We start from the raw sequence: 13250 nt of genomic DNA, 5'->3' as shown, positions 1-13250 counted from the left end.
CTTTATAGCTCGTTATTTACAGCCTCGTTAGCTAAATTATAGCCCGCTTGTGTCAGGGTGTATTTTCATCTTGGGATTCTTCCTTTCTGTGTTGCTAAACTCCAGCGTCGGTTAGCTTTCTGAAGACAGTTATGCAACGGCTTACACTCATTGAGAGTTTCAAAGTTAACCGCTAGCTACGCTAGCCTGTTACAGCGAGCTACATGGCTCTGCAAGGCTGTATCCTTTCACTTTCAGCAAACATGTCTGAAAAGTTTTTGTACAGTCATTCTGTGCATTAGCGTTAATATCAGACGGACTCTTAGTCCAGTCCAGCTTCTCCATGCAAAAAACTTGCAGGGAGCTGTAAGATAAGACGTGCAGGTCAGGTCTGCAGAATTAACACCCATTATTTATTTTATTCCTGTTTGGTTTGTCAGCACTAAAGTTATTACATTATAATAACATAAAACAGAAACAAAACGGGGGAAACGAGAGAAAATGTGTGTTTTTTTTTTTTTTGTCGGATCCTTAAAAACTGTCTTTAACATGACATTTTAACAACAAAATAAGGGGTCCACTGGAGATTGTAAAACTTTCCAAACAAAGTTGCATCAATTTAAGACAAATCTAGATGCGATTAATCAGAGATGCTCTCTTGAGAAGAAAATATCTTGGTGCTGTTAGCTCACCGTGAAATATAAGTAATGCAAATGAAGTGTGAGATTTCTTTGGGAGCATGCGAGTACAGCCAAGAATGTGTGTTCATATTGGCTTACATTTGTAGTCTTTGCTTTGGCTCCCAAATGCTTGAGTGTAGTTTTCTGGGAGCTGAGAGGAAACTCTGTTTGTGTGTAGGGGGGTGGGGGTTGTGTGTGTGTGTATGTGTGTGCATGCGCTTGGTGCTTAAATGTATATTTGCATATCAGATAAACATACTCCAGCCCTTGACTTTTTTTTTTTTTACTACAGCGACTGTTTTCCTCTTGCTGATGGTGTGAGCTACTGAAAAACACGCCCTTATCAACTTCTTATAAAAAGATTTACTGTATATGTAACTGTATCCAGGCCAGCTTATCTGCCCTTGTTGACCTCAAGGTTAGAGGCCAATCGTGGTATTGGAAAAATGATTGGTAGGGGATGGTTGTCACTTGCAAGTTCATAGGTTCAGCTTTTTCCTATATGGAGGTACATACCGTTCAGCGGGTGCAGCGTACAGCTATATGCCACGCAGGGGAAACTATTCGTGTGTGCTCTTTATATACTGTATGCTTCCTTTGTGTCTGTGTCTGTGTTTGTGTGGGTCTAAGTGAATGAGCATGTTGTAGAGGGTTTAAATGCCCCAGCGCCTGCCTGGGCACATCCGTAGGATGGTTTCTGCATAAATGGAACGCTGCAGTGGATTAATGGGGAAGGGCTGGCGAGCCGACAGGCAGCGCGGGGCCGACGGGGCTGTGAGGCTGGACGTGGGCGCACAGAGTTTATTTTAAGTAGAAATGCCTTCCAGTGTGTCTCTGGAGAGCTAGAATTGCCAAGCTGCACCTCAGTACACTCAATAGACAGCAGACGCATTGCAGGCGAGCGAGCCAACTATGCAACAGCCAGGCTCAGTGGTGCTAATACTAAAATGCTGGGGGAGTAGCCATTCACTGCTATGTGTATCACATTATCAGTATCACATTGTAGTCCCCCATAAGCCTTTCCACATGGTTTGTAAAAACCTTTTTGCCAAGGAGACTAGATGCAAACTGTGGAAGCAAACAGCCGCATGTCCAATGGTGTAACTGAGAGAAACACTGGTATTTCTTATAAAAGGACCCTTTAGAAAAAAAAAAGATTAATGGAACCCCTTGTGTTAAATGTGGAGCTAAACATAAACCTTTTAGCTTCTAGTCTTTGAGAGGAATAAAAGCACTGAACGGCTTGTTTGATCGCTCCAGAGTCTGCACTGTACAAGTGTCTGCTTGACATGAGGCGGATGGGGAAACACTAGAGGACAAAGTATGAAACCTCATTAAAGTGACAACCACAAGTTACATAAGAACTGAGATTGTTTCAACAGGCAGCATTAAATCTAATTTTCTGGACTTGGTTGGCCAATATCATGTTGTCAGAGATTGCACAGGACTTGTCTTGGATTTGTCATAGATGTGAAATCCATACGTTTAAAAAGGCTTTTGCCAGCATTTTGACTCCTTTAATCCGTGTCTGAGCTGAGCCTAAGCTTTGTGCCATGCACAGCCTAATCTTGACTTACAGCATGGAGGAAAAATAGTAACGTTATAATAACTCGACCAGGACCACCCAGATGCAGAATATAGATGTGCGACTGTTTGAATGGCACGAAGCAGGCCAAGCAGGAACACAGCCAAAGATCACATACTAATGTTTGAATGATGGCAGCCACAGCCTGCATGCTTTGTGCATATCTGCAGGTGTTTAGTGTTTGGATTTGCCTGGAAAAAATGTCGTTCTCAGGTCAAAGTCTGCAATAAAACGCAGCAGTTAAATGGGCTTCTCTTGTGTAATTTCAACAAAAGATAAGCTCTGCATGTGCTGCACTCCATCCCACTCACTCCAAACTGTAAAGGAAAAGTATTGCTATTACTACCTGTGGACTGAATTGCTTTGGGAGTATTAAGTCAATTCCATAAGAGGAATTTCTGGTGAAGTAAATTTTGTCTCGGCAGCTATTTAACCCACAAGAATACCCCCCCCCCCCCCCAAAAAAAAGAGAAAAAAATCACTTCCACTCATCTTCCATCAGACCAGCACCTATTAATCCCATGTCTGCGTCTTGTCCTGTCCCTCCAATGAAAATATAATGAGGCTTGGAGGAATGTTGACACTGTATATTTGGACTGTCCTGTTCTTGAGGAAAGCTGGTGCCAAATTCCCTGGTTTCCTCAGAGGATTGCGAAAGGCTGTAACTCAACACACAGCCTGACTGAGTGCAGACGGTAATGATGATCTCCTAGACCTTGGCCGGAGATTGAGAGAGTGTTCCTTGGCCACAGCCTCTATGCTCATTGCTCATTTTCAGGGCTCATGTTGAGTTTGGAGCTGTAGAAGCACTTTTGCAAGGTGTGCACTGGTGTGTGTGGGCCGTGCAACGACTTATTAATCCACAATTAGACTCTAATAGTGTGCTGACAAATGGTGGTAAAATGGCATCAAGGGAAGCATGCACGTCTTTCCCGTAATGCAAGCAGTTTTGACTTCTGTTTTCAGTTGCCATAATGGTTGCAGTATTATGTGCAGGTAATGAGTAGTCTATGAAAACCCCTGTATCCTCGAACTGACCATCTCAGCCAGTCTTTAAAAAGAATGAGGATAACGGGTCCTCCACTCATGCTGCTGGTCTATAAGAGCCTGAATTCTTTGGTACTTCTAATTGCTTTCAGGAAATGGAGACATTTGGCCTAGCAAAAGACGTGAGCACGCACACACCTTCAGCTAACTCGCATGCAGTTAGATTGGCTTTGGGCTAATGCCAGAACCTATATTTCATAGCTAATATGTGATGTTTCCGTTCACCGCCCTTGGCTTCAGCTCATGTCCCCTCAGTGAGCTAGCGGTGCCCACACTGCTGCTGGTGTTGTGTAGGTGTCTTTGTCCGAGGCTGCTGTGGACCTAAAAGCTGTGGCACTGGCTTTTCTGCTCGACTGCAAAAGCACAGTAAGGCCGTTGCATCATCAAATGCTGACCACTAATCTTCGGCTGCAGGCTGCTGCTGACAGAAGAAAAGGAGAAAAGTACCCTCTTTTTTTTTTTTGGAAAAATGTAAAATTCACTTTGACTCATGCTTTTATGTATAATTACACCCCGCAAGACGTGCATCAGCAAACTTTCCCTGTGTTGTACAGATGAAGCTTCTGTGAGGTTTCATGTCTTAAGGCTTGAATGGGTGTTGAATTTGCAAAAGGGGATTTTTTTTTAGACACTTGTGTGGCAGACGGAACAGATTAAACACAACAAACTTTCTACTCAACTCAACTTAAAAGTCATGTTTAACTCAGAACCGAGACACATTGAGTGCCTGTTATGTGTTAGAGTTTACAGTGGAGCTTAATTGTGTGGAATGGTGTATAACTCAACTTTCATGTCTCCTACTGATAGTCATCTTCTTTTATGCATCATTTCACCTTTGTCCTAGAGGCTGCTGGCAAAAACTGTTTCTGCACACTTTTGATTTGTGTGATCTCAGGTTGTGCAGTCAAATGTGAGATTTATTTAAGCTTATATAATCAGCGCATGTGTATGTCTATATAAGAGCTGACTTCAACTGCATGTTTCAACACGTCGTACTGAGGAATGGGGGATTTTCCTTGTAACGTGTCTAACAGTGCAGAGTTAGGTTACACTAGGGTGTGTTAAGCCAGTCCAATCGACATAAAATAAGATTATACTTGAATTAACATAGTTTCTTCAATGTCAGCTTCCCTTGAAAAATTGTTTGTCCAGGTTGGAGCCTAATTTGAGTCTGTAAACCAATCCTGACTGTCTAGCCAACTTTGATATTAGACTCTATTTTGGCTCTCAGAGCAGTTTGCTCAGTAATTCCTAAAAGAAGCTTCAGTTCTTGTGGCTTTCCTCTCAATCCGGAATTTAGTTTGGATCCCGTCTTTTGAATTCCATTAAAGTTATTGATCAGCAACTAGCTGTGCAGCGCTACTATTGTCTGTATTTCCTTGTTCTTACACACTCTTTCTTTAGAACGAGTTGGCCTTGGCACCCTCCACTCCACTACAACACTCCTGTGAGTTTCAGAGAGGAGGAATTTTGTCTGAGGGTTTTTTTTTTTCTTAAACCAGGGCTGTCTTGTTCCTTTCCTCTCCAGCAAAAACAACAGGCTGCTGCCAAGTGCAGTGTAAATGGGAGTATACATAGGGCGAGAGAGAGGGGGCAGTTGGGAATTTAAGTAATAAAATGCCTCATGAGGGACTGGCTCCACACATCAACTTGTCCTTGGGTTTAATACATAATGCAGACTTCTGACAAATCAAAAGAATTAGCAAGATTAGCTTATTTTTACTGTGCGTGCACTGCATCTTTAGTTTAAATGTGATCTGAAGTTTTAGCTTAACAAATTTATGGTTATAGGGCTGCTTTAGACCTGACCTCTGCACCACACTTGATGCAGATGGTTAAATGAATGAATTCTAGTGCAAATTAGACAGACAAAATAATTTGATTTATTTAGTTCATATATATCTCAGAGGTTCCATATTGATTGCTGGATATGGTCTCCGCCATGCACGACAGTAAACTCTAGTGAGCCTGTAAAAACACTTTGGGACCAGCCCATGCACAGGGTGGAGTACATTAGAATAGAGTTACATAACCCTGCTTTTTTCATTACCTCTTCCATGGCCTTTGTAATACAGAAAGTCTTTCAGCCCAGCAAAAAAGGGGTAGCAATGAAAGAAAAACTTTAACTAATTTAACTTTAAATACAGTCAGCCTGTCAGCTAGTTACCCACCAGCAAAGTTAGCTGTTTTTTTTAGCACTTCACAATACACGTCTTTGTTGGTTTGGTGTGAGAGGTGCTTTGTTCAGTTGGTGCCTAACCTGTGGAGGTTTGGCTACAGCTGAATGCCGAAGAAGCAAATGTGAATTAAACTGTTAATGTCAAAGTTGCATTGATACCATCTGATACCATTTGCAAGTTTGGCTGTTGAGCCTATGTTTTGTCAGTGTACCCAAAGAAGTTGAAGTATCAGGTGTGCAGGAATTTAGTCAAATAGATTAGATCTACTTGTAATTCCCTCTGAAAAGGTGAAATAGTCTGCCAGTGTTTTGCTTACAATTGACATTTTTTGGGTGCCTTTATTTTCTGCTCGAATGCGGAACAGTAAGAGTAAAGTCAGTGGGTCTCAGTTTGCCTCTCCTCAGAGATCGCAGGGATGGACAGGGTAGAGTCGGTTCATGTTACACTGTTCTCATCTGGAACATTTGTTTTTTATTTGGCCATCAGAAGTTTTCCAACTCTCTGCCTTACAGTAATTAGAGAGACGTCTTAATTCTCCAGCCACTTCCTTTATGCCTGCGTGAATGCTGCTTTTTCTCCTCTGTCCTTCATTCCTGCCTGATTACATTAAAAAGTACTGTGGTCAAACCCTCTAAAATACCCCAAATTGTTGGAAGAGAGGTGGTGATGGAATGCATGAGTGTTACCCAGCTCTGTTTTGGCACAAATGCTTCTGATAACTTTTAAAATCTTTTCATGAGGAAACAAAAAAAAAATGAACAGAGATCAAAACTTCTTTGTAAATTATCTGAAGGTAAAAGACGATAGTTAAGATAAGATAGATCTGTGTTTTAGATTCGTGGCTTCCTTTTGAATGTGAAGCTACAGCAATGAGTATGTTGCTGCTTACACTGTCTGTGTTTGTGCGTGTGAGTGTGTTTGGGTTTTTGTGTTTTCTTTTTTTTCTTTTCTTCACCCGCTGCCTACTGAAAAGATAACACAGCTGTCAACACAGTCAACTTTTGAAATCATTCGTAAAAACAGCAGCCAGTATTTACAAAGATATTTGATGACGAAGACAAAAAATGGTGAAAAACGAGTGTGTGTGTCAAAGGCAATCTGTATAACATCATAATAAGACAAAAGATGCTGTCAGATGGCTGCAGTATAATAAGTATAAATGTTTATGTTATCATAACGGAGTCAGAAAAAAAAAAGGGGGGGGATCCAAAGAAAAATGCATGCACCCGTGACATGGTTTCTGGTATGAATAAAATCATAGCTATCAGTACAGATGCAGGGATAGATCAGATATAAGGTAGCGGGCTGGAGGACTTTAAAAAAATTAAGTTAGTATTTATAATCAATATTTCTTTTCCTTTGTGAAAGTGAGCAGAAATTGATAACAAAGCATTATGATTAAATAGAAAAAATATTAGTATTGGCACCATGAAGTCTTAAAAAAATTTGTTTTAATTAATTTCATTATTTCTTCTTTTAGAATGGAAGATTTACAGACTCAAATATTTAAAATAGGTGTGTGCACTATGCTTCTCTCTGTGGTGGAGAAAAAAAAGCTGAATTTTCACTGTCAGCGAGTTGTTTTTAGGCTTGACTCTCATCCTAATCATCTCTCTCTTCCTCTTTTCTCTTTTCCTTCCTCTCTTTACCCCCTCGCCTCTTCCCCTCCCCTCCCACAGCGGCGGTGGTGGCCGGGTTGGACATGATGCCGGGACAGATACCTGACCCTTCGCTGGCGGCGGGCTCCCTTCCCAGTCTGGGCCCACTGGCGGGCATCTCGGCCACCACGCTCACCGATCAACTCAAGCTGGCTGACTTCCGCCAGCTGGGCACCATGCTGTCTCCGCTGCACTTCCTGGGCAGGCTGGGGAAACGGCCGTTGGCCATCAAGACAGAGGTGAGGAGGAAGAGAAAAGAGTAAAGAGTGTGTGAAACGTGAATGTCATGGGAGTATTAGCCAATCAAGTCAGGCTTTATTGTTTTATCATCAAGAGTCATAAAAAAACAGAAGACATGGTAGCAGCCAAAGTGTCAAATTCATGGCTTCAAATCAGTAAGCCAAGGGATAACCTCAGGGTGGCTGTGTCCGCTTTTTTGTACAACCTGTGATTGAAATGGAAAAATAAGAACAGTAAAATGTAAAAACCTCTTCTGTTTCAATATTAGTGATACTTTGTATTTGCAGATGGATGAAGATGAAGAAAGGAGGAAACGAAGACGAGAGAAAAACAAAGTAGCTGCAGCACGATGCCGAAACAAAAAGAAGGAACGGACTGACTTCCTTCAAAGGGTGAGTTCATGATTCAGCACTGCACGCTGAAGAGCAGAACAAAATCATTTTTCATGATCTCAAACCACTTATTCATGTTTGTAGTTAGATTAGTTTTTGTCCTGAGATTTCAATATCAAGTCATTAAGCGTAAGATTGTCCTCTGTGGGGTGTTTTTTCCAGTAGTATGTACTAATTGAATGCCTTTGTCCAGGAATCGGAACGTCTGGAAATGGTGAACTCGGAGCTGAAAGCCCAGATCGAGGAGCTCCGTCTGGAGAGGCAGCAGCTAATGGTGATGCTCAATCTCCACCGGCCGACATGCATCGTGAGGACCGACAGCGTCAAAACACCTGAGAGCGAGGCCAACCCACTGCTGGAGCAGCTGTCCTCTGAAACCAAGTGAAAAAAGAGAAACCAGGGAAGTTCCTGAAGCCCAAACTAGCACCACCGTGGCTGCCGTTTATATGTTAACATAACTGGCAATACATTTCTAAAGAAGCACTTGAGCTCCAAGCTGGAGACTTTTGGAGACTTTGTCCAAAGATCTGAGGTTGTGGGGCTTCCTCAGTACTGCTACACGAGCTGGCTCTGTCCATTGGAAGACTGGAAGTACCCAGGTTCATCTCCACATTAAGTGTTGTTGTTGATACCCGCTGTGCCTCGTTGTTACTTCAACCATCTCTACAAAAAAGGGACCAATGGAAACAGTAGAGTATGACTGGAAACAGCGCTGAGGAAACACACTAATATCACTATGGTGCTCTGTTACAAAAGCCCTGCGTAGATTGTGTGGCATTGTTTCAGTGCAGTGTTCTGCAGTTTTCCTAATGTGTGCTAGCTGAAATATACAGGTGTAGAGTTATTAGGATAAAATACTCATTACAGATACACCAAATGGAGTAGAGGTTTTTTGTTTTTTTTCAATGTTTATTTCTATACCCTGCCTCGACGATGGCAGTTACCGGTTGATCCGATTTGTGGTGACGCTGGCGTCATGAAAAGCACATATACACAAAATGTTTACACCCTTATTTTTTGGACTTGTTGTCTGTCCATTATTGTACTTGTTTTATACTGCTTTCTATACATAAACATATATGAAATGCTTGTGAATCACTTGATGTGATTTGTCTTTCAGTCTTCGCAGTCTGTCATGTTGCGCTGTCAAACAGCTGTGAAAAGGAGTAGAGGCTCCTCAGCTGAGCAGTATTTCAGTGTCTGTTCTGCATCTCTCTTTATGTATAAACTGATATCCTGAATAGATTAAATTTTATTTTCTAACTACAAGAAAGACCTTTTATTTATATTTTCCTTCCATTACGTTACACCTGTAAAAATGCAATATTGCAATATACTGAAGTTGAATTTGCACCAGCCGGTCATGACACTAGAATTACAGAATGCCAAATGTTGTGCAATCACATTTTCTTCAGCGCTATTCTTCAGTATATTGCCAAAGTCAGGGCTTTACTTTTGTTTGCACAACTCTGAAAAGGTCACTCATGCTTTTATTTCTTCAAGCCTTGATTAACATAGATCCCTTTGTTCACAGCTCACCGCGAGAAATGACAGACGGCACAGAACTAACCCGACAGCAGACACCCCAGTACCTGCTGACGATCACTGGCTGCCTCTTCATTGTAGAATTTATCCTAGTACTTTATTACTGTTTACAAGTCTGGTGTTTATTGGAACATGTATTTTATTAGTATATTTATTAGAACTGACTCTTTTTTGTGAATATGATACCTCACAAACACTTGGAAGATATTTCTTTAAATTTAGCACAAATATGCAGTTGAGCTCAAGGATGAGCTAATTAGATTTTCATGGTCAGAGAGGAAAAAACACTGTGACATATTGCCTTGAGAAAATGTTGACTTCAACTAAAGAACGAACTGACTAGGAAAGAAGTGAAATTGTGAATGGGCTTCTCTAGCTCTTGCTGGGACACATAATCTCTCACTTACATTTCTGAGATGCCAAAAAGCAGATTTAGTTACAGCTTTAATGTGGTCAATGAAACTAATCCTTATCCATGGTTACACAGAAATTTATCGCATGAGTTCTTTAGTGCACACGAGTCCACAGTCAAATATCAGTCACTCTAACCTCATGATGATGACATTTTACACAGGATAAAAAGATAAGATGATGACATTTGTCATGTAAAATGTCAAGTCTGGATAGACATAGATATGAACTGCAATTTGACTTATTGGTGGAGGCTCAACTAAATTCAAACTTTGCACTGTGACTTTGAGTTAAAGTTGCACTGAAGTATTGACATTTACCATTTGATCATGAACAGCAGGACAAAAATCGTTATACATTTTGAGGATTTCCCTGATAATCCCTTTCTCTTCCAATTATAATGTACAATACTGTGCAAAGGTCTCGAGTGACCCCTCATTTCTTTATATTTTCCTAAGAAAACAAAATGGTTGCAGCGATGCATTAAACATATTCAAATATACATGGATCATTGGTCATGCTGAAAAATTAAGCCATTGCCAGTCACATACTTTATATAGGTTGCATTGCATGGTGGATCAAAATCTTTTTACGTTTATAATTTCATTAATTTTCACAAGCTCCCCAAAACCACTGGCTGAAATGCAGCCCCAAACCATGATAGCCCCTTCACTTTGCTTTACACGTGGCTGTGGACACTTACTGCTGTACCTCTCGTCCACTGAAACCATGTGTGATGTGATGAGTCTACAGTGAACAGTAATGTATCGACTGAAGGTTCAGGTGCATCTCTCAGGTCCTGTGTCAGGTCTTTGTGTGATTTTTTTCTTATTTAAAATATTTAAATATCTTATTTAAGATAAAACTATAGCTCTTTGGGAATTGCCTTGTTGGTGGTTACGCCTGTCAGGTTGCTAATAACCAAGTGCCTAAAGATAACATTAAAATGGAATATTTGCTAAGTTGTCTGTTATATGTAAACACAACACTGGTTCATCTCTCGAAGTAGTTGGTTAGGTAGGGTTTTTGTTGTTGTTTTGTTTGTTTGTTTGTTTGTTTGTTTAAGTATCTTAACAAACCTAAAATAATTCTTCTGTTCTTCTGAAAATGTCCGGTGGAAGGACTGGACTAAGAATGAGTTTAAAAGCAGCCAAACAATGAAAGATCTCCAGAAAGCCTGAAGAAATATTGCTCAAGACCAGATTAAAAATGACGAGTCTGGCTCCTTGGAAGCATGAGATGAGGAGTGGCTCAAGACTTTTCCAAAACACTATAGATGAAAATCAAACAGAATTCCCTTTAAAACCTGCTGGTATGAGCTACAAAATAAATAAAACCTCAAGTGTTTATAATTCGAAAAATAAATTGTTAACAAGTTTTTATTTGCTACAGAGGCTGAACCAAATGACAGGAGTATGTTTGTAACATTTTGCCTGTATTGTTCTGAGCTAAACTTCTCAAATTTGAAACAAAGTACCCACATGCGTGTCGACTATAAACAAAATCAAATCAAAGCTCTGTGAGAACATTAGAGTCAAATACGTGGTGATCCTTTCCCACAGCCTTTGCACTTAAGTGTTAACAATTAGTAATAAGAAGCAAAAACACGTCGACGTCACAATGTGCCGTATGTTTTAAAAAAGGGTGTGGGAGATTATTGCAATAAAAGAACAACTCATATTTGTGGTTATATTTTACCCCATTTGGTAGAATTGGTAGTCTTTCCCAGTGACTGTATAAAGGAGTGCTTTAAACAGTCATTGGTCTCTCCCACGTTACAACCACATCCGGTCTCATCTCGATAGGGATTGCGGTGAACAGCGCCATCTAGTGCTTATCTATATAAACGAATCAAAGTCTTCACTATTACCATACTTTAAACCATTATTAATTGATATAGGATACTTTTCTTTCTTTCTTTTTTTAAGATGGAAATGGCCGTTTCCAGTGTGCTTCATTTGTTTTTATCGATAATTTTCCGGCCGCCCTCGGATCTTTCATAACTTTCCTTCTCCTGATCAGCCGTTGGATCGTCTTCTTAACGTCTTCTTAATCGTCTTCTTTAATTCTTAGGATTTTATATAAAAAAGTAAATACTTGTTTTAATTCCGAATAAAACAGTGTTTCCCCTCTTCTGCTGGTCTAACTGTTAACTGCTTGATAAAATGCAGTAGTAGCTAGGTAGCTAGTTAGCTGGCAGCTCTTCTTCTACCTCACTGTTAAATAAATGCGCTGTAAAGTAAGTCATGTTAAGTTCAGTAGATCTTTAAACATCATGTAAAACTATCCCGTGTGTTGTTTCTGCAGTTTTCTTTATCAGGTTCACATTGCTCATGGACGTAGTGCATAGCCAGGGGCGTTTCCAGGATTTTTAAATGTTGGGGAAGACAGGAAGTCTGAATATTTAAGCTGATGAAAATACCAGGAGTGGGTTTTTCATGCAAAGATATTTCAAGATCAAGTTCAGTTTTCACTGATGATTGTTGTCTAAAGATTGCCCACTGCCCAGTGTGCTCTCTGCTACTGTGGATAGTGGTGGTAGACTCTCGGTAGCTTTAATTGTGCCCCGTTTTTATATATTTTTGAAGGGGTGCCACACATAACCTTTCTGACAGTTGTCAATATCTGTACATGTTTAGACTTTCATCTCACTTTGTCGGTCGAGTCTGGGTACTTTGCATAGTTGATCACATTTTCTTCTTTTATTGTAGGGCAGTTAAATAGAACTCATCTGAATATTTGTAAATCATGCATATCCCTAATAAATTCAGTGTAAAAACTTTCATGTGCAGCTCTTTGCACTCATATAGATGCTAATGCCTAAAAAATGGCAGTGCACAGGAGTTTACAAAAATTACACAGTGTTGCTTAAACAGTCTAATAGCCTGCAGCAGTGAATCCTACCTGTCTGCTCCTCTTATGTTGTCTTCCAAACATACACTTGAGGTTGTCAGGATCTCGTGCCATGATGAATAACATTCATGAAGACAGTGTGGATTTTCAGTCCAATTCACAAGAGGAAAAGCAGCAGCCCTCTGTTCAGTCAGTCCTGTCCAGAGGACCCCAGGAGGAAATCAAGTTCACTACGGGCCAAGCAGGGCACAGTGATGATGAATGCAGCACTGACCTGGAAGACAGTAGTATGTTCATGGAGCAAAACAATTCCGTAATAGTAGATGTGGTTTTTTATTTACCCGTCACGTCTTCTTATTTTCATTTCAGTTTTCACCTCCAGCAGGAGATTGAATTTGTCCCCATCAGACGTGTATCTAAAGGCCTGCAAGCAGACAGGAGCCGTTCCTGTTTCCTACATCCTCCGCCACTTGGATGATGATATTCTAGACCTGAATTACTATGGGCTGGGACCTCTGGGGGCCAAAGCTCTGGCTATCCTTCTGAAAGTAATCCTTTTTTCTAGCTATTCATGCGATCCCCAAATTAAGATGGTGTAGGTCATACTGGATCAAGTTCTGGTCATGTAATGAGTCTGTAACATATTTCAAATGAGTCTGTACTTTTTAAACAATATTGTA

General features: G+C 40.5%; 2 protein-coding genes across 11 annotated transcripts in view; both read left to right on the top strand.

The window, feature by feature from the left end:
- The first annotated feature begins 6300 nt into the window (after positions 1–6300).
- jdp2b (Jun dimerization protein 2b) lies at positions 6301–9049 on the top strand. The gene is made up of 3 exons (XM_085132508.1): positions 6301–7368; positions 7657–7761; positions 7955–9049. Exons 1-3 carry the CDS (start codon positions 7174–7176, stop codon positions 8144–8146), a joined length of 492 nt encoding a protein of 163 aa, XP_084988634.1. The 5' UTR covers positions 6301–7173; the 3' UTR covers positions 8147–9049.
- A 3264-nt stretch (positions 9050–12313) lies between these two features.
- LOC146501573 (uncharacterized) overlaps positions 12314–13250 on the top strand; it is an 8573-nt gene continuing 7636 nt past the window's right edge. For 2 of the 10 annotated variants that reach the window (XM_085132501.1, XM_085132494.1), the window contains exons 1-2: positions 12558–12857; positions 12940–13118. In XM_085132501.1, the coding sequence (XP_084988627.1) occupies positions 12683–12857; positions 12940–13118 (354 nt within the window). In that variant the 5' untranslated portion in view covers positions 12558–12682. Of the gene's footprint in view, positions 12858–12939; positions 13119–13250 lie in introns of all 10 variants that reach the window. The other 8 variants (XM_085132503.1, XM_085132500.1, XM_085132502.1 and 5 more) reach the window with 8 other exon arrangements.

The sequence above is a fragment of the Neolamprologus multifasciatus genome, chromosome 15 (genome assembly GCF_963576455.1).
Source record: "Neolamprologus multifasciatus chromosome 15, fNeoMul1.2, whole genome shotgun sequence".
In the NCBI taxonomy this organism is placed as follows: Eukaryota; Metazoa; Chordata; class Actinopteri; order Cichliformes; family Cichlidae; genus Neolamprologus; species Neolamprologus multifasciatus.
Note: the sequence above shows the minus strand (reverse complement) of the source record. Positions and strands in the feature narration are given on the sequence as shown.

Coding starts and splice junctions, on each gene's coding strand:
- jdp2b (XM_085132508.1), top strand. CDS start 7,174: ATGATGCCGGGACAGATACCTGACCCTTCGCTGGCGGCGGGCTCCCTT. Junction 7,369..7,656: donor CGTTGGCCATCAAGACAGAG/GTGAGGAGGAAG, acceptor TTGTATTTGCAG/ATGGATGAAGATGAAGAAAG. Junction 7,762..7,954: donor GGACTGACTTCCTTCAAAGG/GTGAGTTCATGA, acceptor GCCTTTGTCCAG/GAATCGGAACGTCTGGAAAT.